Source organism: Dermacentor silvarum, chromosome 1 (assembly GCF_013339745.2).
Source record: "Dermacentor silvarum isolate Dsil-2018 chromosome 1, BIME_Dsil_1.4, whole genome shotgun sequence".
NCBI lineage: Eukaryota > Metazoa > Arthropoda > Arachnida > Ixodida > Ixodidae > Dermacentor > Dermacentor silvarum.
The window spans coordinates 30807804-30834488 of record NC_051154.1 but is presented as its reverse complement, the minus strand read 5'-3'; the positions used below and the strand labels follow the sequence as shown (position 1 = coordinate 30834488).

At 47.7% G+C, this 26685-nt stretch overlaps 1 protein-coding gene across 1 annotated transcript in view; it reads left to right on the top strand.

Moving 5' to 3' along the window:
• LOC119459217 (complexin-like) overlaps positions 1–26685 on the top strand; it is a 160804-nt gene that overhangs the window by 105111 nt on the left and 29008 nt on the right. The window contains 1 exon segment of the mRNA XM_037721040.2: positions 26081–26244. Within this exon segment, the coding sequence (XP_037576968.2) occupies positions 26081–26244 (164 nt within the window).

Genomic DNA, 26685 nt, shown 5'->3' with positions numbered 1-26685 from the left:
TTTGCGCAATGGCTGAGAGATGCTTCAAGAAGGGAGATATGACGAAGTTGCATCTGTCATCATACATCACGTGCATTCTAGAACTCGTTCTTTTTCTAGACTGTACAAACGCTTCTAGTGCGAGGAGAATTGTGATGTGTTTGTGCGATCGAGTTCACTTTGTGCATTCTCCTCACCCCTGAGGTTTCCTATTCCTCAGTGTACGGTAGCTAACCTGGTGCAATTTTGGTTAAACTCTTCACCTTTCATTTCCTCCGTCTGCTCTCTCTCTCTCTCTTCTAACTTTCCTTTCTTATCTTGCTTACATTATTTTTGCTCTTCTGTCTATATCACTCCTCTTTTGTGTACACCTTTTTTTTTTTTTCAGTATGCGAATGCATTAAATGTTTCGGAGCGTGTAGTATTTAGCTGAATCCTTTAAAGTTTACCAGCCTCGGATAATAATATTCCCCTGTATGTGCGATCTTAACATATCTGTCTAAATGGTCGTGATCAAGACGAGTTTAACAAACATTTACCGATTAGCTTTGATGGTTTTGTTTTTAATATCACATTTGGTCTGCCTGGCACAAGTTTATAGTTTGCATAGATGACACAAATTGTTTTTGCCGATCTTTCATTTTTGTTTCTTTTTCAGAGCGTTACACTGCATATATGGTTTACACAACCATTGAAACTCCCACATATACTCCGGTTTTAAATGCTTATATTGTAATAGCCTTTAATATCCTGTCGAGCGCTGCTATTTGGTTTAAGGAACAGTTGAGTGGGAGACGATAATAACACTGCATAAAGAAACATTTTACTGTGAGCCTGTATTTGTTGTTGAGCGCTATATAGCTTGTATGCATATATGTGTTGGTATAACATGAAGAAAATGGATCTTTGAGTCATCTTTCAGCTTATTTCCTCTGCTCTTCTGTGCTTTGAAAGAAGCAAACCCTCAACTATTGATGTCTATTTATCTTACTTAGGCCTTCGTGCGTCGCTTCGTCCTAGTAAAGTGACTTTATGCATTTACTCATTCATCGTGAGAACTAAAAGAGAACAGCTATAACACGTGCATTCCATCAAAACTAGCTCTATTTATGAAGAGCAGCAGCGAACGAGCCTCGGGAAACGACGTCCGGAGAGATTGAGAAAGCAGCAGGGAATTCCGGTTTACGCTTACGCGTCTTTGTGTGTGTGTGTGTGTGTGTGTGTGTGTGTTTTTTTTAACGTTCTGTTTTTTTTTTTTTTTTCCTAGTTAATGCGCAAACGCAAGTGATCGCCTGCTGTTGCCCTGTTCCTCTTCTCCGGCTTCGTTTTGCTACTTAAGTAACGGCGAAACGAGGTTCGAGGAAAAGGCGGGAGGGGTGCGCGCTATACTTTCGCCGCGCAGCAGACAAGGGCCGATGAACGCGCGTAGGAGACTGGGCGCAAGATAAATGGCGTGCGGCCAGCGCTCAACACGCGCCGCTGGGCCGTTCGACGCTTCGAGCGGTCATCGATTGGCGCGCCACTGAGCAGCAGAAGAAGCAGCGGCGGACTGCTCCGTAAGGTCGGCGAAGCCCCAAGCGTTGCGACAGTTGCGCGCGCTACTAGCGTGTCCTGCAGGTGTCGCCCACACGCCACGGTTCTATGCTTGCCTCCGTGTGTGTGTGTGTCGATGGCCACGCGTTGGATACCCGCATACGGGACGGCCTGCTGGTGTTTCTATTTCGGGTGGGGCGCACTTATGGATCCGTGTCGGCCACCGCTGCCGCCGGACACCTGTCGCTTCTGCGCCGCGCTGTGGAACAGAGAGAGCGACGGACATTAGCTGGCCGTTCGTTTCGGTTCAAAGAAGGACATGCTATGAAGTGAGGACGCATCGATTCAGGGGCGTCGTCGGACGAGGCGGCGGCGCCTTCTGACTTGCGCCGGTTATTAAGTGGCCGCAAGGACGCTGGCATGTTGTCTTTTGATGTACTGTAACGCCTTTTTTTTTTCTTTTCGGGAGATCCATGTCGAGTGAATACTGCGAGACACCCGCGTTTTGATGCGTGGAAGGGAAAACGAAGTTTAGAGATTTACCTCGTGCACATTTCTTTTTTTTTTTTCGGGGGGGGGGGGGGGGGGGGGGTATGAAAGTACGTTGTGATCGTTGATTACATTACGGTATCTTTTTTTTATAAAATTTTTATTACATACAACGCTGCGGACAAAGGGTCCAAGCAGCAGACGGTGGGTACAAAGAGATAGAAAGAAAGGCATGGTCATAAATCACACATTAGTAGGTAACAAGGACGAAGTGGGTGGTAATGAGTTCCGCTACGTAATTGTTCGCAGGAAGAATGAATATCTAGGTAGTTAAGTTATCGCGAATACGGGCTTGACGTGGTGACTGTGTTGGTGACGCGAGGCTCGACCGTTATGTTTCTCTAAGTAATCGTGTGGCTATATTCCCAGGCTTCCAACGTAGGGAGAAGCTAAAAAGTTCAGACGTGCAGATTTCCTTCTTTGAGCAAGCGGTTCTATACCGGCCAACTGTAGCATCGACGAGGGTGAGTCAAGTCGTTTCAACCGTTTGTAGACGTAACGGACAGCTAACTGATACTGTATAAGACAGTGTAGGGAAACATTCGATGTAAAAAGTTCGCTCCAACTCCACGTGCGAAGGGTCGATAGTGAGAGCGGCAATGATTTTTCGGTTGCAGCAACTGCTGAGAAAAGAACTACGACTTCGACGTTAGTTCGAGCTGTCGTCTTAGCTATATGTATTGCTTCTTGATTCGTGCGGGTTTGCGAAATATAGAAAAGTGTGTGGTATGCTTGAATGTAGGAGTCAAACGATAACAACAGAAATACTGTATGGTAGTTTTTTTTTCTGAAAGCGACATAGACAGCTGGAAGCGTGATAAACCTTCCAACGTCTCCCTTTTGAGCCCTCCCACAGTTAAATCTAGCTACTTGCTTATGGCATGCGGCGACCGTTGACAATTATAGGGATACGTTTATGCTGCTCAAGGTAGCAGCATCAGTGTTGAATGGTAATGTCTCGAGGTGCACACACCGCACACGCAGTATGAAATCTTATAAGAAAAATATTGACTCAGCGGGTGCTGACGATGATATTTTACGCTAATCGAAAATGGCACATTATTATGCGTTCTCTGTCCTCGGTAAGCGCAGTAGCATTCTCAGTACCAGAGACACTGCAAGTGGGGCAATCTGGATGAGGCAACGTATGGGCCAGCGCACATGCTAGCAGGGTCTTTCTGAGAACCAAAAGATGATGCTGTTTTTTCTCATAACAATAAAAAGTAAGCAGCTATAACGAACAGGATGACGCAGTAGGCACCTGCATTCGAAACGCCGCAACGCAAGGAAAAAGCACAGAAAAGAGAAGAGCCTATGCAGCCGCCTCTTTCGAACCACGCCTACTCCCCCACCGCACTTTGTTATGCCGCCGATGTGTGCAAGCCGGCATTCAGCTAGGCGTTTTGTCCACACGAGAGGCTTCCCAGCCCAATGAGGAACGCAAAGTAAACCATCGACACGCAGTCCCGGATGGTCCCAGCGGTAACCCAGATATCTCCCCTTTTACAGCACACGTCGGTGCAGCACAGAATGTCGCGTGGGAGAACTCACATCTGCAGCTCGATTGCCCTCGTGCGCCGTTACGGTGCTGGCGGCCGTAAACTACCTTGCGTAATTAACAGGTGGCTCCGTGCGTGCGCTGAAAAAACAAGACGAAAGAGAAGAAAGAATCCGCGGCTCAGAGCGAAGCACGCTGGTGGTTGCACCGTTATTCCTTCGGGTTACTGTGCCCAGCAGGCTGTTTTGTGCATAATGCGACACGCGCTAAGTTCCAACTTGCGCTGTTCACGGGAAGAATGGTTGCGAGCGCGCAAGTTCCTGCTTCTGTCGCTGCTTCGTTTGTTCTTACCGCGCCAACGTGTCTCCCAGGTCTTGAACCTACGCTGGAACGGAAATGGGCAAAGCGTGCTGCTGAAATAGCAGACGAGGCGACGTGGCCTAGTAAGCGGTCTCCGGCGCGCACTGCGGAGAAGCCTCCCTTCTAAGGGCTGCGCAGGAAAGTGTGGGCGCTTATCTGTTTGCAGTTCGCTGAAGCAGCTCACCGTCTCGTTTTTCGTTTCTTCTGGGCTGAGCTCTTGATGAGTGCACCTCGGCCAGACCCTTACGTAAGAGCTTATGCTTCACTGCTCCTTGTTCGGCTTTCCCTTCAGAACCCGAGTGCGCTGCTGCGCCTTGCCTTCTTTACAGCTACACGCATAGGCCGAGGCGTCTGCGCATTCTTTTCATTCTTTTTTTCGTGCGCTGAACTTCTGCGACATAATCTGCTGCATTTGTCGAGATAACTCCGTTGCGTACTTCCGAACGTTTCCTGCCTAGTTCTGATCTGTGAGTTACATGTCGCTGGCGCGCCATAAGCGGGCTCCTACGCGATGTTTGCGACATGTTGCACGAAACGCAGGCGTCCTGTTGCAACGTCACGCAAGAGACAGCTCTTTATCGACCGCATCCAGTTTTTGACATATCTGCTGCTCTAGTCATATTATTTTGGTGTCGACTATAGGTGTGGTTCCTTTCTTTCTTTCTTTCTTCTTTCTTTCTTTCTTTCTTTCTTTCTTTCTTTCTTTCTTTATTTATTTATTTATTTATTTATTTATTTATTTATTTATTTATTTATTTATTTATTTATTTATTTTTCGGTGGTGGGAGAGGAAATGAGCAAAGTAGAGAGAGAGATTCTTTATTGTATGTTGGATCTGTCGGCCGCCTGGCCATTCACCTAGCATGTTACTGTGAATGACAAAGGGAATAAACGAAATGACTTTAGTCATACGTATATAGTGCACACGCATATATCACAAGGGCACGTTAACGGCAACTGGTGTCGCATTCAAGTCAGTTCTCCGGAAGACGACTGTGACGCAATGTATATCACGGATCACCAGGTAATAGGAGTAATAGGTCACCATAGCCGAAGGCTTCATAACCGAAAACCTGGAGTGCAACGTAATGTTTTTTTTTTTTGGAATCTGAGAAGACACGTTCAATGTGTTCATGGGCGTACAGTCCTTGAGCAACAAGGAACCACGCATTCTTCCACTTCGTTTTTGCGTCTCAAGTGTAGCAAAATTATTCAGGCAAGTGATTGTCATGCGTTAGCTCATTGTGGCGCCTACTTTATGCCAAACATTATTCCGTGAGGCTACCGCGATGCGACGCGACGCCAGCACTCATCTCAAATGGTTTGGTTCGCTCGAAAATCCATTTCAAGGAACATTACATCTTTTTATTGACCAGTTCAGGCGGCATTCGTTGAACAGCGTAGTTTACCTCTTTTTTCTCTCTCTCTCTCTCTCTCTCTTTTCTTTTCGGCGCGGTGGCAGCAGCTGCGGCTGCAAACAATACAGGATAGCTCGTACACGTGACGCCGCAGCCCTCAGCCCCTAACTCGCGCTCCGAGGAGGAATTGGTGGCTCGTGGGAGCTAGCATTCCATTTGGGTAATTACGCCGCCGACCATGTTTTGTGCTCGAATCTCGGCGTTCTTCCGTCGCGCTGTTCGAGAGAGTGTGCGTGCAACACCCGGTAGGCAGTGGTGTTGTGCGGTTACTTGCTACCCTCTCGGTCAGATTCCGTTGTTCGGAGCGCACAAATTGCGTGTGCCGGCTGGATGCGGCTAGGCTCGAAGTCATAAGGCACGCGGCAATTGGCTGTTCCGGGACATAAATTTTTACGTAGACCATACCGTAGCAGACAGGGCTCCGCTCATGCGGCTGTCAGCTGCAGCATGCCGAGGTTTCTGCGTCGGAAGCGCATTGTTCACAAAAGCCGGAAGCACCTTTGGAAATAGATGCAAATAAACTAAGCTGCATAGCTAGATCGAATTATTGTTCCGATATTTCTAGTCTAGCGAGATTGCATTGTCACACATTCGGTTTCATGTTCCTGAAGCTAAACGTTCTGTAGGTGCTGATTGTTTACCCTTTGACAAAAAGTATCGGGAACATTCGGCCTCGTTCGAACATGAAATAGCAGAATGTCGTTCAAATCTGCAGTAGCCCACGAATAATGCAGGCATTGTCTAAACAATATAGGTGTTACTCACTTTCAGTGTGACAATCTAAGTTAGTAAACCTTCAGCCAATTAGTGGTTTCATTGTGCACGTTTATTGTGTAGCATGCGAAGATACACATATTGACACATCTACACCGCAATTACATCACGCGACGGCTATACTATAGGACTCATTGAAAAACAAACAGCGCACGCAGGTTTGTTTATACTTTTTTTTTCCTATTCCCAACCGCCTCTTCTTAGGGCATTTCTTTCCCCGATCCCCCTCCCTATGCAGGGTAGCATGTACGGCAGCAGAAGTATCTGCATTTTATTAAAGATATTCCCTTCAAATCACGAGTGATTGCCGTGTACATAACAGATTAATAGATTAAACATCACAGCAGAAGCTACTCCAGCGAAATGCAGCCCTGTAATAGAGCCATATTTTCGTCATCATCATCATCAACAGCCTCTTTTTATGCTCCCTGCAAGACGAAAGCCTCTCCCAGCGATCTCCAACTACCCCTGTCTGTTGCCAGCTTACACCATAGCGCCGTATGTACTCTTCTCCAAAGTAACATCACAGGTGTCATGAGCGAGCTAGGATTACAGATAAGAGAGTGTGGATGCCAGCGAATGCGCCGCTGTGTATACTGTATTCCGTCTATTGGTATCGCGTGGTCCGGTTGTCCCTATATGGTATAAAATATCATCAGCATCTGCACAGGGTACCGCCGTTGCTGATGCGCTCCGCAATCTGACGTTTTTTCTTCCTCAGGATGTTCTCGTAACTATGGAATTTGAAGCAGCACTTCACCAACTCTCGCGTGGTCATCTTTCCAGCAAGTTTTGTCGACAATTGTTAGTGCTACTAAGGAGCTCGGAGGAAAAGGTATCGCATTCCTTGCGCGACTGGAAACTAACGGAAGATTAATAGCGCGCTTTGTGTTCTGGATAGCGACGCTGCTCAAAAAGAGAAATTGCCCCCCCCCCCCCCCCCCCCCCCCCACACACACACACTACTTTTGCCAGAATAGTACTGCTTGTAACAACAACACAACCACCGCTATACCGCAATGACACGTCCACCAGTGCGCTTGTAATTAGTTTAATGAGTTTGTAATTGCAAGAGTATCTGAGTCACGCGCGCGCTTTGATGCCCATACTATGCGGTCAACAGCCGGCAGAACTAATGTTCCCGTTTCGTACTTAAATAAGCTGCACGTTGCGAGGACGATGAGAAAACTTCTCAGATCTATTAGGCTCACAAGTTGCACATTGAGCCAATACGAAAGCGACTTAGAAATCACTCTGGCAAAAAGAAACGTCCGTCGTTTCTTATGCATGGTTGAATGACCCAAAGTTCGTGGAGACAGCACCAGACTGACGCAAAGCGTGCCACGCCCGTCTCTGTCCATACGTATATTGTTCCACTGCGAGCAATTGCTTCGTGCCTGATGTCTGCTTCCGTCGAACCACGGCTGTTGTTTCTCTCTGCTCACTCGGTTCGCACGCTGCACAATCGCACCCATGCACGCGCGCTTCGCCGCTGATATTTGCGTATATTGAATCGGCGCGCGCCGCGCGCGCCGTGCGCGCCCCGGTCCTTCGAGAAGTGCCCGCGCCGGTGTAGCGGTATACAGCGTTTCCCCGGGGGCGCGTGAATCCTGAACAACGGACCCTATTTGGACAGGTGGGGAACCATATTGAAAAGGCAATTTCGGCCCGGCGCCACGCAGTGCCCGAGGCACGTACGTGCCTGTGTTGAGAGTGGCGTGCTCTGCGCGGGCGAGTGCGACCGGTGCGTTGTCTCAGCGATAGACTGCGGCTGGTGGCGGCGACTACGGCCAGGAGTGCCCTCGAGTCTTCGTCCCGCCGACAAGGGGTGCGCCGAGAGTGGCGCCTTCTAGCGGATGCAATGGGGCGGAGTGCTCTTGTTGAGGACGTCTTGGCGTGTTGCGATGAGCACACGCAGTGGGCCCGCTCCCATTAGGAGTCGGTCCAGCGAGCCGAAGTTCCCTGCCATCGAAAGCGCGGGCGTGCCCAAGCGAGTTGGCGTGCGCGCTCACACTTGTGGAGTGCGTGACGAGGCGCCGTCTCCTGACACTTGCGCGCCGGCTTGCATAAAATTCTCGCTCGCAGCCTTTGTGCCTTTTACCGGTGATAGCCGCACGGTAGCTGCGTTGACTGACATTGGGGCGACGCGAGGGAAAAACAAAAAAACTGAACCGTACAAAGTATAGAAACGCGCCGGGCTCCGAGTAACGACGCCTGATGCACGATAAGAAGGAGGGGTAAAGTTGAAGTACGCCGCAGTCACGCACCATACACGCACAATGCGAAGGTTGGCAGGGAGGAGGGGTGGAATCTTAGACAGAAGGCGGTGCAGACAAGAAATATCTGCAGAAACTCGCGTATAAGTCGGGGAACGTATGCATGCCCACGATGCGCGTCGCTATATCAAGATGGTGTGCGCCACGCAAGCACAGCAGACACCCGCAGGCACCTTAATCCACTTTTTTTTTCAAATTTCAAATTTTGTTGTTTATGTCGTTGGGGTAGCCGACTGTTCAGTAGCCTATTATCCCAGGATTTGGCCCGCCGTGGTGGCGGCCAAAATTCTGCAATAAGAGTGTCGAGAGCCCGATTAGGTTAGCTTTATGATGATGATGATAAAAATGTATTTATTGTAGGAGGGCTTTAAAAAAACTTTGAAGCACCGTACTCAAAGACATTCTTTGGCAGGCACTGTCTACGTAAAACCGCGTTGGCGTGCAGAACAATGTAGGCTCGATTTAAAGTTCTTGTTTCTCCAACACCATTTTGAAAATTTTTCATTTGTGCAGTTTACATTCTAGCCCGAGTTCATGCAAGAACAAAATCGCGAATATCGCATAGTCACTGTTGTGTCATTTATGTATTTATTTATTTATTTATTTATTTATTTATTTATGTATTTATTTATTTGTTTGTTTGTTTGTTTGTTTGTTTGTTTGTTTGTTTGTTTGTTTGTTTGTTTGTTTGTTTGTTTGTTTGTTTGTTTGTTTGTTTGTTTGTTTGTTTGTTTGTTTGTTTGTTTGTTTGTTTGTTTGTTTGTTTGTTTGTTTGTTTTTGTGGCAACTCGAAACTTGTACTTACTAATGCATCGTACATCCTCACATAGGCGCACCTTCCGACGGCGAAAAAAAAAAATTCTCAGGAAGGTGCCTCAACGCTCATTCTTCTTGCCTGCATGAGAAGGCACTCTGGCGCCCCTTCTCGTTTTGTGAAGAGTGTCAAGCGTTCTGATGAAAGCGCCACATCCACTTGTCATCGGGCGCCTCTGTCTCTGACGCGGCGCAGATAACGAGCGCGTTGGTCTTGAGAAGGTGTCACTGAATTTGCGCTCTCATCCCAACACTGCAGCGTGCTGTAGCGTACGCAGGCGCGATATCCGTCGATCGCTAAAATCTGGGTCGCCCCTGCGATTTATATCTGACTTTCGAGGAAGATCGATTGTCTGCGCAGCCCGAAGATGCCTCCGCCCCGAAAGCTCCCCCTTCTCCCTATCTTTCGTCCCGCGTGAAACACGGCTCAAGCCGGAGGATTACGCGAGCTTGAGCCGGGACTCGTCGCCTTTCTGGCTGCGTCTCTCTCCCACAAGAAACAGCCTTACCAATGCGCATACGCTAAGCAACGTCGCCCTGTGCCTACGGCGTCGTTTCTCCGAGGTAGCGAAGGTTCGGAAAAGATTTAGTAGCATGTCGCTGAAAGGCAACATGGTACCTACTATACATACATCACTATACAGGCGAGACCTCGTTGCATTCCTCATTTGACCACCGAAAGCCGTGTCACGAGGCAGTCCCACCCTCTGAGGCAGTACCACCAAGAGACGCATCTGATGGTGGTGTTCATTACCGTGCAATATAGCATAGCCATACGCTCCAACTAACAGGTTATCCATTCGCGCGCATTTCGTTCGTTCTCTTCATAAACATCGACGTTGTGCCTGTCATATGCCGCGACGAGTGTTTAAGTTTAGCTCGTGTGCACAGAAAGCACCGACACTCGTATTCAGGCTCAATGGCTTCATTATTTTGCCTCGTTTGTGATCATCTAGCCCTCGGCATTCAGCGCGCGGTTACAGCGAAAATAGTTGTAAACGCATCCGACCTAAGCCTCAGTCGCATGCTGTTTTGCGCATTGCCTAAAGTAGCGGTTATAAAGCGCCGCTCGTCTCACAACTGCTGCTCGCCGCAACTACGCCATCGCTCTCCACGTTAGCCAACGTTTCCCGGCTGTTGTCCCTTCATCTTACATCTACCTCCGTTCGCACGGTCGCCTCAGACAACCGTTGAAACAAAGGCGCCGACAAACTTTGCACACCTGCTCGTTCATGTTTCACTTGACTTTTCTGCGTGGTGGCATAGCTCGTGCCGAAACAAGCTTCGTTTGGGGGCAAGTGTAGGGGGCGCACGTGAGATAGGCACGTAATTAAAAGAACGTGGAGAAGGGCTGCCACATTCCACTTTGGTGTGCAGAACGCTGCACGATGCCGAGGCCGGGTGAAAATTGCCACCGCCTGCCACTGCTGGAAGAGCTACGGTGAGTAAGGGCGGGGGAGGACGCAATAACGCAAAGGCATGTCGGCCTGCTTGACAGCATATAAAGTGTGAAGAGGCTTCGTCGCGAAAAGCGCTTCAGGGGAAAGGTGAAACGACCCTTGCACCTTCGTGGAATGCTTTTACACGGTGGTATACGCCACGTGCGCAGATATAACGTGAACTTAGCGCTTTCTTTCTTCCTTTCTTTCTTTCATTCATTACGTCTTTCTCGATTCCATGTGCAGCTCTTCTCTTGGCCAAAATGTATGATAACCAGTGATAAGAAGTTATTGCAGTAGGCGTTGTATCGTGTGGAGTGCGCCCATACTTCGTTATTTGACATGCGACTAGGTCGTGACCTCTTAGCTAAAAAAAAAAATTGTTTCAATTCCTCGGCAGTTACCTTTTTTGCCGCTACCTGTACTCAGAGTTTGATACTTTCGTTGCTTAGCTTGTTATAGGAATTCACTCGAAAAGGAAATTTAGCTTGGTTAAATACCCTCGTAGGAGGATCAACGTGACAAAGTTATGACGCTAGCGCTCGGACATGTTAGCAATGTGTTCGAAATTGCCGCGGCACGGCTTTAAACAACTCACACAGTTCACAAAGTTCTCAGAAGTGACAGTGGAATGGGCGAGGGGGCGTTTTATGACTAAATCATGATAGACTGTCAGTCAGCATGTCTTCCGAAAACATGTGAAGAAAGTCTGCACCATGTAAAATAATGGTAGTGGGACACCGTGGAGGTGAAACAAACCCCAAGAAACTCTTCATTGCTATCACAAATAACGAGATCAGCCGGGCATCAAATATCGAAAATAAATTATTTACTATGTGTTTTCGTCGCTCAACCCTAAAAGCATACAGCCGATAGCACGTCAGTTTTGCACCGTGGGTGAGCAGAGCTTTCAGCTTCAAGCTTTTAGCCTGTGTGTAACGAGCATTTAGTAATGCGCGCATTACACGTCCATGCATTTACGACGTCCATGTATTAACCGAATGGCACTTTTCCTAGCGCAAGGTGTCATTTCTTACATTTCGCATGTATGTGAGTTTAAAAAAACATGATCTCGTGTCACCGTCGATTCTTTATGTAGTCCTAGCTCACGCGAATTTGACAGGACGGAAAGAAACGTTCAATATTAATTTCCGGCCATGCTCCTGAGGGACCTTGAACATGATTATACCCCAAAGGTTCTTACAGCTCGATACGTCTGGTTTTATCCTTTGCCGTCAGTCTCAATCAACGGAGGTCTTTCTTTTTTTCAGCATCGTGTATTTCAATAGTAGAATAATAGCACAAGCACGTAGTTAAAGCTCTCGGGACAACTCAAAAACACTCAAATTTGATGGGCGCGCCGTGCTGCGTTACTCTTGAGCAGCGCAAAGTTCCTCGTAATTTACAAAGTCGACGGATGACACGAACTGCTGTTCAACGGTCTGTGTCTCGTCGCGATTCCGACATTTACGAAGGCACTTTCAGCAAAAATAAACAAAATTGTATGCAAAAAGCGGCCCTCTCTACGGCATTGCACCGTCTGAGCGTTTTTCAACGAAGGCTACTTGAGGCAGCAGGTTGTTAGCCTGCTTCGCTTCCGGCGCGAAGTTTTTGTGGACCCAATTTTTGATGGAGTAGGCCCTGATGCTTATTTCGTGCTCGGTGCTATCGCTGAACAAACGTAGTGAAGTGCACGAATAAATATTGACTGATTTTGCTCATATCGCGTATACGAAAGATCGACGCGCGTATAGCTATGAATCGTGTTCCGTTACTACGTCTCTCTCTCTCTCTCTCTTTCTCTTTGTCCTTCTTGAATATGAACAGCAAACACCGGAAGAAAGGACTGTATTTATTTTTCACTAAGAGCTTCGTCAAGGTTGTTCCTTCGACTGGAATCACGAGAAATAGGCAGCTTTAAGTGCGCACAATTTCGGCAGTACGGCGAGATATAGAAAACGATACTGCGTATTCTGGCATTTTTGAAAGTATGAGGATGAGAACAAAATGTTACAGGCGAAAGCGTATGCGGGGACTGGCAAATCGAAGAGACAGAAGCGACTCTGGTTTAACGGGCAGCCTTGTCGTACACGCCATGCTTTGTTTCTTGTGCTGAACCCCGTCAATGTCATGACGCACTGCAGTGCTGAACAGGCCCGCTGTGGCCACGTCTCCCCCTCTTGGACCTTTCTGCTTTCCCTGTTCTTTTCTGAACATCTGGTCCAGCAGATGTTCGGAACACTCGCTCCTCGGTCGAATGGCATCGTGTCTCGGCGGCAGCGAAATGGGACGTGTCCGATACACGCCACGGGAACCTCGCCAGCTGACTGTAGCTCGTCCCGCCGTTGTGTGCTGCATGACCGAGCACTGACAATACAGCTCATGAAGAAATGACCTTCAACAAAGCGCAAAGGCCAGAGGTGTTCGTTTGTGCAGTCTAATTAAAAGAAACTAGCCTGAACAATCTCGGGCAAACATTAAAAGCGCATCAGACTAGTCGTGCAACTGCGGGTGTACTGTGAATTGACAAATACCAGACTTAATTTATGATTCGTTCAGACAGCATGGGAATGAGGGTTAGTACATGGATTTGGCTAAACTTCGTCCTTCTGGCTTCAGACGGCTTCGCGACTTTGTAAACTCGTCAATTTAAACAAAGTGCTGCGTAATAAATAATTAAATATATACTATTAAAATTTGCCCACGGCCGGATTCGAACACAGGACAGCTAGCAAAGAACCCCGACATTGAAATCATTATGTCACAGACGCATGCATCGACAAGCGGCATAGAACGCACTTAGGAATTTCTCGCGGAAGAGCCGGTGCGCTGAGACGCTCGGCGCGTTTCGATTTGGCCACCTCGACAAGCTTAACCCTTGCAATTAGCAGCGATTGTGCATGTTCGCAGAGTCTTCTGCGCTTTGAAAAGCATAGATTGCTCAGAAATTTAGGATTACGAGGGCAAATAAAGCGTAATAAACGAAGTCACAGGAACGTCTGAATCCAGAAGCACGAAGAACGGCAACACATTTCACAGCTTGAAGAATGTCTAGTAGTTGTTCAGACAATGGTGGTGCCAACTGCGAAAGCCTGCTGCTGCCGCAGTAAATGAGTTTGCAGCTGGACAAGTCTGCTGACTTGCGTCTAGGCATGCTCGTCTAGACATTCTATGCCTATGTAGACATTCCTTTGGTTGCAAAAAGCAAAAGATGATACAGAAGCCTCGCGCTCAAAGGGAAGCATATGCGCAACTGTAAAATTATTTGAAGAAATCCCCGTTCCGAAACATAACTAATTTATTTTCGACGTATCGATTCTTTATCAGGGATTTTAATGAAGTCCGGTCCCCGGCTGAAACACTGAAAATAAGTTCGTTATGTTTTTAAACTTGGATTTCATCATATATTATAGACAGAGAGAGAGAGAGAGATAAGGAGAGTTTAAAAACTACAAGAGTAGCAAGCATTATACTTTTTCTCTGCGAGTCAATACGCTGCACTTTATGTCTTTATTTTTCGTACATGCCAAAAGCCTTGGCCGCAACGTTCCATAACCGAGTAAGCAAAAATACGAAGCTTTTCTTCCAAGTATTACAAAGGCATGTGGATGTTTTTTTTTTTTTTTTTTTTTTTTTTGGTAAGTTGTTTGCGCGCACCTTCTTGAGATGAACCAATACATATACAGCAGGGCTGTGGCGGCACGAACCCATTGGTGTACTTGCTTTATTATACATACGAATCTAAGTTGGAGCTACAGACAATACGATGCTCAGCTCTCATTTTCTCCGCACGTGCGGCTTGTGAAACACTCGCCCTTCAATGCCAGCTGCGTTGTTTCAGAGAATTGCTGCGGGTGCCCAATTTCGTGTCCATTTCTTGCACCGTTGCAAGAGTGACCTTATTTCTTTCTCGCTCACTATGCTTTCGTTAATGTTGGACCAGGTGAAGTTATCTTCCCAGTGCAGTGAGTAAATTGAAAAGCGCCTAGCAGCCGGTGCTTTCCTTTATCTCCAAGTTCTTTTCCTTCGGAAACTTTTGCTTCTCAGACCTTCTTTTCCAGGACTGCTTGTAATTTTGCCTTCTCCTATTGTTACCTGTTATATTACTTCTCTTCGGTGGCGACGTCGGAGCACGTTATAGCCAGCTTATTTCTTAAAATTAGTTTTTACTAAAAGCAGCGTTCCTGCAGGATTGAACACCGCTCATCGCGGCCGACTTGACGATGAAGAATTTCAAAAGTTCCATTGTAGTTAGGTTTAAAAGCTCCGAAACGAATGATGTTGCACAGCTTTGGTTACTGTAATTGTTCCTAGTTAAAGATGAAAGCTACAGAGGGCTTGCTCGATCTTCTTAGCGACGTCTAGTTAAACAGCTTTTCAGATCCGGCTTCTTTATTTTTGCGAGCGGCGTCCAGGTTGAACAACGTCACAAAAGTTATTGCGCTCTTTGGTTCTTTTACGGAGCTTTCCAGCGGCGTTACTCTTGCTTTGTAATCCAGGCCTCCGTAGATTATAAGAACATCCGTTTATCAAGCAGTCGACTCCTGCGTCGGCGGAAGGTGGATGTAAGCAAGCTGGGAGAGCTCTCGCGCGAGCATGTTCGGCGGACAACAGGGGTTGTGTCAGGCTATTGCTTCCCTTTCCCACTCCCTCCTCTGTTCGGACAGTATGCATAAAACGCGTTGGCAGCGATACGCTTGTACCGGCTTACGCGCTGGGCGGGGCGCTCTGATTTATAATCTGCGTAGCGCGTGTCGGCGCCCGCTGCAGGTAAAACTTCCAGCTAATCTGGACGGCGGCTAAACTTCGCTGAAACCGGCGTTTCTGTTTCCTTGGTGTTTTGTTTCTCGACGTTCAACCCGCCGCTCTGCCTTTTTGTTCACGAAAAAGCTTCGCCTTTCGGCAGCGTCCCTGAGACTAATGGGAGTAGACATGACACGCCCTGCGCGGACAGCTTGCTGCAGAAACACGCCGACTCCCGGCTGAGCAGGCCAGAAACTCGTACTACATATTTCACAGCTGACGCAAGTTTCGAGCGAAATTGTTTTCGTGGCTGTTACTGAATTATATCGTGCGCAGTGGGCTGCTTCGTATCGCTTGGCTGTCGAATTGCTTCGTTTGCTTCTTTTTGCCTCGGGCTTTGCCGGTCTGTTAGGTACCATGTGCTTTGTTTTACTATTCAATCTCCTTGGGCCAGTCGCACGTCTTTCATATGAGCGTAACAAGCGAATTCTCATTCGTCGTTACGAAGTATTTTGGTTCAAGACTCGAAGCGGACGTGAACAATTACTGCGCTTTGTCAAATTCCCTTTGCTGCTTAAGAGGTTTCTTTAGTGGCTTTGTTGCCTCTTCGCCTCACTAAAACGAGTTCCATGGCACATGCATAGGAAAGACGCTACTCAGGTTCTATTAAAAAAAAGGGGGGGGAATAAATGTCATAAAATATATGGCTGCAACAAGCTTCGCATTTTTTTTTCACGTGTATGACTTGTGGACTCAGTAGAATTGCAAGTTTGAAGAAATCGGAAACTGAAGTGAAGAAGGTGAGCTGAGGGCAGGTGGCACGGAAGCTGGAAGGAAATGAAATGAAAAAAAGCGCATATACTTCTAGTCGCTATGCAAGTCACTTTTGTTCATCGTTCCCAGTGCTGCTCTCATTTATAGAATTGCTAAAGCTCGAAAGAGAAGTGGACAGAAGAACAACTGCACCAATGAGCACGACACGAAGAGACACGGAGGAGCACGGCAGTGGACCAGGAAGTTTGTTTATTTGTTTATTCAGTCCAAGTTCATTATTCATCTTCATAGGTACTGATGTCATTGTTACTGAAGATGAGGACCGAGAACAAGTTTGAAACGGGGAAAATACGATCGATCGAGAAAGGTTCTTTCCGGAGCCTGTGACCGCCATTTTATAACCAACCATTTCACTTTCCATTCTTTCCGCCCTTCGTCAATGGCTCGGACGTGGATCGGACGCAGCCGGGCGGTCGGTCTCGCTGGGATCGGCGGCTCGGCGTGACGCATAACAAAAGAATGGACAATGAAATGAACCGTTAGAAAATTCGGGCCCGTGGTAGCCCGATCGGTCTCTTCTCACTTTCCAAACTTCTTGTCGCGCTATAGTTGACGCGCCATCTTCAGTCACAAGAATTTCGGTAACAGTAAAGAGCAGTAACACATTTGGTCAAACAACTTGGAAACAACTTCGCGGTCCGCAGTCGTCGCTTTCATGTCTCTCTGTGTTGTGCTTAGCGACGCAGTTCTTCTAGCGTCCACTCATTTTGAGAGCTTGAATGATTTCCCGAAAAGTGCTCGCTGCCTTCGTAAACCGGCCATTTTGCACTGCCTATTCGTCTCCGTAATAGCCGCACGCTTTTTATAAAGGAAGAGGCATACATGGGATGATGGCCCTGAATGCAGACGCACTCAGGCTGTGGTCGGAGCCTGCGTTTAGTATATGCATGAGCCACGGCACCCATAAATGCGCGCCGGTGCAGCAACTATTGAGACTCCATGAAGCCGCGCCTGCGCCTTTTTCCTGGACACAGTGATGGATACTGTATAAGGCGGTGCGTAAACGACCAGTGCAGTGCAAGGTGTGTGACTACAGGTTCTGGGCCCGTGCTGAAAAAGAAAACGTTATTGCGCTAGAAGGTTTTTTTTTTTTTTTTTCCAAGCCTACCGTGCGTCGGATATATCTTTAGCGAAGGCGGTTGGCCAACGGTAAACAGCACTCACGAATGCAAAGCTTTGTGAATTCTTCACCAGACCCTGGGATAAAATAAACTGCGGCGCGTGGAACCGCAAGTTGTGTAGAAGGATAGAGACTTAGACCGTTTGGTTGAAATGCATTTTAGCGTGCTTACCACTGCTACTACAACTATAGTACTACTATTAGACGAGGTAGTTGTTGTCATTATTATTACTGGCAGGAGACTTCCTGCAGTCTCTCTGTAATTACCTGTATAAGCGGGATCACAATTCTTATATTGAGTCATTGGAGAAGAGCACCTCTAACCAGCTGGCGGACTTTTGAAGACACTTTCGCATGTGGTCCAGCAAACGTACAGAACGTATCCGTCTGCCCGACTTCTGTGGTGGAGACGTACAAGCAGTGACTAACTTTTCGCTGTCAATTTCTCATATATATATATATATATATATATATATATATATATATATATATATATATATATAAACCATCAGCTGACAGCACTGTCCGTCAGCCGCGCCATTCTGCTCGAACCTCCAGCGTGTTAATCTTTGAGGAGAATCTCGTGAGCGAATGCCTCAGGATTTTGATAGCATTCCGAGCGCCATGATAAAACTTACGGCAGTATCTTAGTACCAGCGCTGACATCAATATTTAATAACTGTCTGAATAATTGCACTTTTCCGGAGTGTGTAGGAAACTGCGGTCTTTAAATCCGGCGGCAAAACGAATGTCGCAAACTATCGGCTGATTTCTCTTCTCTCTGCCATTTTCAAGCTTTTCGAATTAACTATTCACAGTGTATTGTCGTTCAGTGTTAAGAACGTTCTCCTTCCAAATCAGCATGGATTTCTTTCTGGCCACTCAACGACCATCAAACTTGTAAGCTTTATGATGCATGTTTCACGCCCGTCACGCAAAGTGGGCAAGTTCATGCTCTGTACTGCGACCTTAGCAAAGCCTTTGACGCAGTCATTCATCCCCTACTGCTCGAGAAGCTTGCGCACCACAGTGTTGAAGCTGCTATTGTAGCTCTACCACGCAGTTATCTCCTCGGTAGGTCCTGCTTCGTGAGCATCCATGATCACGAAGCAGGACCTTTTGTTTTTACAGTATCTAGTGATGGTGCCCCAAGGTTCGCGTTAGGTGCGCTTCTCTTCTTAATTTTCATCAATGACGTTTCCTCAGCAATCCAGAAGTCTTCATGTCTTCTTGACGCTGATGACGTCAAAATATTTAAAGATATACGCAGTACTGAGTACTGCCACGCTCTGTAGTCGGATCTATCTTCAATCTGTGAACGGAGCCAATTAAGCAAGTTCACTCTAACTTCATCTAAAACCAGAATTATGTCATATTCGCATAAAACCTATAATTTTGTCTTCCTTTATTCTGAGGATCGTGCAGTGTAGACAAGGGTTGTTGAAATAAGTGATGTCGGTGTACCTTTTGGGTAGTACGTTAAGCTTTTCCAGCCACTCTGAGCGCGTATCAACACGAGGCCTGCGCACGCTCGGTTCCATCTGCGAACTTACAAGAGATATCCTTACGCCACTTCCCCTCAACAAATTGTTAACATCCCTATCTTTTCTATTTTTGAATACGCCTCAGTGGTGTGGAATGGCACAAACAATTCAAATAACATAATTATTGACCGGAGGCAGAAAAAGTTCTTAAGTATACATAAACATCGTTTCCTGCCTACACGCAAAGACAACTTTTCAAGTTTGAATAGTTATGCTACATTTCCATCACTTAGCTGCAGACGCAATCGTACCGACGTCCTTTTTTGTATAAAATCATTCATGAATTATTCATGCACGGATCTATTAGCTTCTATTTCACTGCGGAAAGATTACTAGGGAACATAGGCAGACACTCTTTCAGCAGACACTCGCTTCTCCACAGAAGGCAAAGTCTATACAACTCTCATGTTCTCCATCTTGATATCATTCAAACCGTATTGTATTCTTCCTGTCCCGAGATTCGTGCTTCCTCTTGAGCCTTTTTCCTAGCTGCACTGCCCTCCTGTCCTCTCTTAGGTTCTCTCTCCTTTCGTATATGTCAGCTCATCAAATGCGCGAGACTAAATACCGACCGCAACATCGCCCAAGGTTAGCGGTATAAAAAACACCATGCTGGCAACTCTGGGCTGCTCACCAGAACTAGCTCTTTCATGTACCCAGAATGGAGGCTGAAATTCCCTAGTCAAGTCGACCAGTTGAACAGGCGAAGTGAAACTCGCTGTGCATATTTTTTTCGCTGCTGCCCATATGATCAATGATGGACCCGCCTATGCGCATCGTTCTGTTTATAATATTTTGTTTGTTTGTTTGTTTGTTTGTTTGTTTGTTTGTTTGTTTGTTTGTTTGTTTGTTTGTTTGTTTGTTTGTTGTTTGTTTGTTTGTTTTTAGCCAGGATTGCGTTATCTCGTGAGCGCTCACATGAATTCACGAGGAGATTGTTAGGACTGTCAACAATTTCATCTTCGGTGATGCCTTATAGATTTGTACGTGGCATGTGCGATCATTGTTTACCCTTTTTGTGTGTGTAAGTGGTCGATTGTGCGCGATAAGGAATCGGTTATTCGCATTAACCTGTGTGTGTGTTTATTTGACAAGAAATTTAGTTCGCTCTGCGGTCAAGCTTCAGGCTCTTTCTGTGTTCTCAACTTTCGCAATCTGTTCACATCTGTGCACCCACTAACCTCATGGTTCCAAAAAGTCACGTCAGAAACATGGTCTTTCCGTTTTCATGAACCAGTGAGCTGTTGCCGGTTAGAGCTATGGGAAGTCCGCGTGGCAGGTCGAAGAAATAAGGCGACTGTTGCAATGCACCTGTAGAGCGTCAGCGCGTTTGAGAACGCAGGTGATAGGCTGACTGTATTTGAACTTGTGAATCGATAAGTCGCAGTGTGTGCTGCTATGAGATGCAGAATATGCAAAGGCACAAATGGAACCGAGATAGAGTATTCTCAGACGCGCAAAATTAAAAAAATAATCGCTTCAGGTCACACTGCCTAGATAATAGATTACATGCTGATTGCAAAATTAACTGCACCACCATTAGTTTAGCAACTGCTTTGCGGTAAAGATAGCATTACATTTGCTAATTGTGTTGAGCATCGACAACAGAACGCTGATTTGCGCACGGCAGGATATGTCAAGGACGGGTGTGCTGGGCCAGGGAAGCTAAGAAACCACCACAACAAACAGGTTGGAGGGCAGGTAGGAGAATATTGGCCTCGAAGTCCACGCAGAAACAAATATAGGAATGCTAGGGGCCGACACGCCGTTCAAAAATCCGGTGAATGGTGAATGTTGAAGCATGCGACAGTGACTAACGTAACAGAAAATAGTTTTAAGAATGGGGAGGGGGGGGGGGGGCGCATAAAAGGCGCCAGGAACGAGTCGGCGGATAATTATGGGCATAGCGAGAGCGTCTCGTCACTGCCCGATCGCTCAACAAAAGACGGCCGTGGCCAGTGGTATAGCTGAGGCTCAACGTACCCCGTAGTAACACGTGCAACTTAGATCTCTCATAAATAAATGAAACATAGTTTCGTTGATTTATTCACTTTCTCTTCAGAATATAAGCTTCAAGTTTAAACCTTGCGCCCACGTTCATCTCCAGCGTGCACACACGTTGAAATCTGGCGCACGCACGCACAAGGAGGGACAGGCTAAAAGAAGGCGAGTGTGGCACGCAGTCACGTGACTTCACTAGGGACATCTCCGCCGCACAAATCTAGGGAACCGCACAAGACGAGATCTGGCAACACTGGTGTGTTCTGGGGGGGGGGGGGGGGGGGGGGGGGGATTTAGTCGGTCTCATCATCAAATGGGCACTTCTAGCCATCGACTGGTGTTACAATTTCCTTTATTCGCAGTGTCACCTACTGTGTATACACGTGCACTTATTCTCTCAATTTCGTGTCACTGCTGGATTTCTTACTCTCTGTATACCTGTTTATCCTGCTCTTTACTGTTATTTTTATTCTATTTTCATACCATAATTTTTGGTCGTAGTTGCTTTACCTTTTCACGAATCTGCGCAGCAGCCGAAGCAGGCAGCTCCTCTCCTGTCCCAGGACGTCTATCTGGTTTTCTCTTTTTCTATACCTCTCGCATTTTCCTTGTTTTGGTGAGCCCGGACGAAGAGTACATGGACGCGTGTGTTCTGGAAAGATCTTTCTCAATACTGGGTTTTCTGGTGACCGCTGTAAAACTGCGAGAAGCGCGTAGCGGGTGCAGGCGGCAGAGGAGGAGCAGCGCCGGCGGGCAGCGCTGGGGGGCCCAGACAAGCCACAGCGGTCGCGCGCACTGCACTGCAAACAGAGCGCGCCTACGCTGCGACGCGTGGCCGCCCTGTTACCCAGTAATGCGCGGTAAACACAGAGGCCCGAGCATGCGGGGTTACGCAGCGCGGCGCGGGACTTCGCTCGGAAACTGTCTGCGTGAGCGCTCGCTCGCGGGTAGTTTTTGTCTTTCTTTTTCTATACCTTCGACTGGCGTTTAGTTTTTCGTCTAGCCGCTGGCTCGAAACGGCCCCTACCCTTTTTGCGAGAGAAAACAAAACAGGGAGTGGGGGTGGGGGAGTGGATCGAGCGTACGCGACGAGCATACGCGTATCGTAAATCAGCGGTGGCCGAAGCTTCGCGCAGCGGTCCCTTTAGCCGCAGTTGTTTGCCGCCCGCGCAGTTGCCGCGTTGTGGCAACGCTGCCATCCGACCTCTTTTTATCTCATCTCTCCACGTGAAGAGAAATAAAAGAAATATGGAAGCATAGTGGCGCCGGTCTCTGCCTCCGCATTTCGCGCAGCTAAGCGGAAAGCGCGGTTTGCGAACAAGAGGAAAGAAGCTGCGAGACCGTAGAAGAACTGGAATCTGCGACGCTGAATGATTGTCTCTTTTATCTGTGAGATTTCTCGGATAAAAAAAAAAGTCTGATCGCCAGAATACTGTGGAGCGTGCCGCCAACATTCTGGGCAGCAGCTGCCCTCTTTGCTAACTGGCGCCATTCCGAGTTAATAAAGCACCGTGTGCGAATAGCATCCACAGAGTGGTCTTCAGCGACATAAACGGGCGAGTTCGCTTTTTTGTTTCTTCTTTTTTTTTTCCACCTCGCCGGAGTCTATTGCATCCAGCCTCTTCACACTGTACTGTAATCGTGAGCACGCGCAAATCCTGAAACTACAGCACATCGTAAAAATCTAGCTGCATCTTCCCTCTTTGCTATTTTCGGGGCCCCTTACAGATCGTATACTCCGGCTAGGAACTTTAAAATACGCTTCTTGCATTTCAAATGAAACAGTTTCATAATAGCACTTCTCGCATTGCCTAACCAGCACACCACGCGTGCGCCAATTTTCTCAATGGTCATTGGCACAAAGAGACGGCGTTGTCTGTGAAATTCTGTGATATATATATTTCCATCTTACTTTGTCGGAGACTGCTCCACGCGTAAGCGACGCTTATCTCTAACCTAGGAACGTTTACCTCGCAGAAGAAAAGTCTTTCTTCTTTCTGGGGTTTTACGTACCAAAACCAGTTCTGATTATGAGGCACACCGTAGTGAAGGGCTCCGGATTAGTTTTGACCACCTGGGATTCTTTAACGTGCACTACAACGCAAGCACATGGGCGTTTTTGCATTTCGCCTTCATCGAAATGGGGCCGCCGCGGCCGGGATTCGATCCCGCGACCTCGTGCTCAGCAGCGCAACGCCTTAGCTGACTGAACCACTGCGGCGGGTAACGCAGAAGAAAAGTGCTTTCCGCCACTTAAACATGTTTTGTAAGTTTCTATCGGCGAAGTCACGCGCGTGATGCACAACATTTTATAAGCATGTTATCGAAGTCCCGCATATTGCTCAGCCACAGCAAATAACCTTGTGTTTCGTATTCCTGATCATGGTCATGGTCGACATTGTAATAAGTCGCACGTAGTTAACTGTAGGCCGAGTTCTCATCCATAGCGCCGTTCGCGCTGCTCGACCCATTCAAATATGCGTATACATGATACGTGACAGCATATTCTCCAAGCCAACCTCCATACAAGTTGAGAGAGACTGCCCGATCCAGAAAAAAAAAACTATGATGACTTAATTTTGACATAAAGAAAAGCTTCCCTGCCCACCAGGTAAGCATCGAGGCACGGCGTTCTCTCTCTCTCTCTCTCTCTCTCTCTCTCTCTCTTTCTGCTTCCTTTTTTTCCTCACCCCCCCCCCCCCCCCCACTTCTCCTACTCGGAGCAGTAGGACAAAGTTCCTCTAGCCGACCTCTTCGCTTCTCAATATCTATCTATCTGTATATCTATCTATCTATCTATCTATCTATCTATCTATCTATCTATCTATCTATTTTCTCTGGTAATATAGGAGAAAAAGAAAATTGCCTGCAGCCCAAGATTAGAGCCAGACCAACATTAGAGCTGCAGGAACTACTCCTTCAGGAGGACACTTTCTTTCGTCTGTCCTCTGTCAGCGCGAGGCGTATCTAGGCAGCTCGCAGCAGTCTACGTCGTGCAAAACCGTAGAGTGAGGGGGGGGGGGATTACGCAAAAGTGGAAAGTTCATTCTTTGTACATCTCTTGCGTGTAAGCACCTCGCTACGCTCGATGTTCTAGGGGGTCTTAAATGCTCTGTGCACGCAAAACGGACGAGAGGGTCGCGCCAGCTTTCCACGAGGACGCCAGGGCCTCGCAGTGATTGAAAATCGGTCCCGATCGCCGGCAGGCTCAGCGCAGGGAAAGCACTCTCGTATCGAGCGTCGCGTGCGCGTAGCACGGGCCTCGGGTCACTTGTGTTTTGCTTTCTCTCCGGGATTCCTTTCTTTTTGTGAGTTGCGTTCCTTTTGGTGTGCTTATTAGTTGCTGGACTTTCGGCATTATTAATTCCCCCCCCCCCCCCCCCCCCCCCCCCGGTTTAACCTTCGGGCGCGAGTTCAGCACAATGCTTGAGCGCCGGTGTAAAAGCTGTGCGTGAGCTCCGAACCTTAAAAGGGAAACTGGCCGAAGTACGGGTGCGAACGAGTAACCGCATGCACCGAACGAATTCCACGAAGAAAGTCTGCCTAGGCAAAACGATGCATTCTTTGTGAGTAATAACTTTGCAGATGCGCGCGTACTTCACGTAAAGGTGTCAGTGAAATTGGTAAAGTTGGATCCACAATAGAAATATGAGCTTCGCACCAAATTTACATGCTAGAGTAAAAAACCTGAGAACTTTCGCGCCTCGGGCTGATCGCATAAATCGCAGAGACCCGTGCACAAACAAACCACGTTCTCTGAATAATGTCTGTGCTTTTTTTTTCTGCAAGTCGTTTAGCATGTTTATATATATATATATATATATATATATATATATATATATATATATATATATATTCAATTATGGGGTTTTACGTGCCAGAACCACGATCTGATTATGAGGCACGCCGTAGTGGGGGACTCCGGAAATTTGGACCACCTGGGGTTCTTTAACGTGCACCTAAATCTAAGTACATGCGGCCGCCGTGGCCGGGATTCGATCCCACGACCTCGTGCTCAGCAGCCCAACACCATAGCCACTGAGCAACCACGGCAGGTGTCTACATTTTCAGGTAACACGGTGAATATTACACAACGCGTTCTAGCAGCAGCATTTAGAGTGAACGGAGCATGTACAGTTCAGTTTGTGAATTTTGTAAACTCAATGTACCAGCAAAAAAATCCATATAACACAGTTTTTATTAAAAAGTGGTGGTATGCAAGTTTGTACCTGCAAGTAAAACGCATGGAGAACACGTTAAATTACGTAAGATCCTTGGGAATGAGGATAGAAGCCGCCATGACTGAAACTGACATGAAAAGAAACGCTACTTTTCGAGACGGAATAAAGGCTCAGTTTCACTTTTCTTTCTCAACGCTGTGTTAATCTGAGATTCCAGTTATGTTTGAAGTCGCACAAAGCCTGATAGAGGTCGCAGTAAGGAATGCTTTCTCTAGAAAGAAAAGTAGACAGACATTTTCTCGTTCCCTCAATACTGCGGAGCGCAATCGAGGGTTCTTTCGTGAGAGTGAAACACGTGAGACGAGCAGGTGTTTGGAATTCATAAGTGACTCGCCCCAGCTGCAAGACGCGTTGGAAGAAGAATTTTTGTCGGTGCCGCATTAAGCCCTGCGAAATTCGAATTCTCTTTCGTGTCTTCAAGCCACGAACATTGCGGGGAAGTTTCGTAAAATTTAGTTAACGGAAAAGTTTAAGTAGAAATTGTTTTCTCTTTTGAAACAGTCCCGCGTACACTCGGAATAATTAGAAGTAGGTTTCTTTTTATTTGCTTTTTTTTTTTTTTTTTTTTTCACGCCCGCCGTTGTGCGACTTGTGCCCGCTGTCGAGTCGGTGCGAAGCGTACGCGTATCGCGCAACTGGTGCCGCGCGGCCCCGCGCACAAAGAGCGGCGCCGGCGGCGCCTTCCGCGGGCCGCCGGCCGCGGCGCTGAGCGCGAGGCGCCCCTCCAGCAGGACCCGGGCGCTGTGCGCGCAGTTGAGATCGAAAAGTAGGAGCCTGCGCCACGAACACCTGGCGCCAGACAGGCTCGCCATCCCAAAGGGCCGGCGGCATTCGGCGGCGTGGGGCTGCTCCAGTCCACAAGTCAGCGCGCTCTCGAAACCGCGCACGGTGTGTCCCTGCACGTGAGCGCTCCACTGACGGCCCTGCTTTGTCCCTCTTTTTTTTTACCCTGCTGCAGGCCAGATCGGAGGGGACGGGGAGACCTCGGAAGACAAAGAAGCCGAAGCCGAAGCGGAGCAGGAGCGGCTCGAGGCGCTACGGGAAGCCGAGGAAAGACGAAAGGAGAAGCACCGGCGGATGGAGGAAGAACGTGAGAAGATGAGGCAGCAGATCAGAGACAAGGTGAGCCACAGCACTTCCCGTCGCCCCCGCGGCATAGGGAAGTGGCGCCCTTATTAGGCGGGTACCCAGCCAGTCCCCCAGCCTCGTGCACTCATTCCAGGCAGACGCTGTCCAGCGCCGCGGACACGTGGTAGGCGTTCTAGGGAAATCTGGGGAGCTGTCCATTATTCCAAGGGCCAAGAGGCCTCGCTCAGATACGATTCCGCTGGCTGTCAAAGGTGCGCAGGGTCCATAAGCAAGAAGAGACGCATCTATATATCAGGCAGTCTCTTTCTCTCTCAGAAAATTCGTAGAAGCTTCATCTGACTACACTATGAAGGCATTGAATAACGCCTATAGCTGTCTGACTTTGGCAATGAGTGCCACAGCCTTGCACAAAGTGGCGTTCTTCGCTGATTACAGACGGTATTAATAAGCCGCGGTGACCTGTTATGTTTCTTT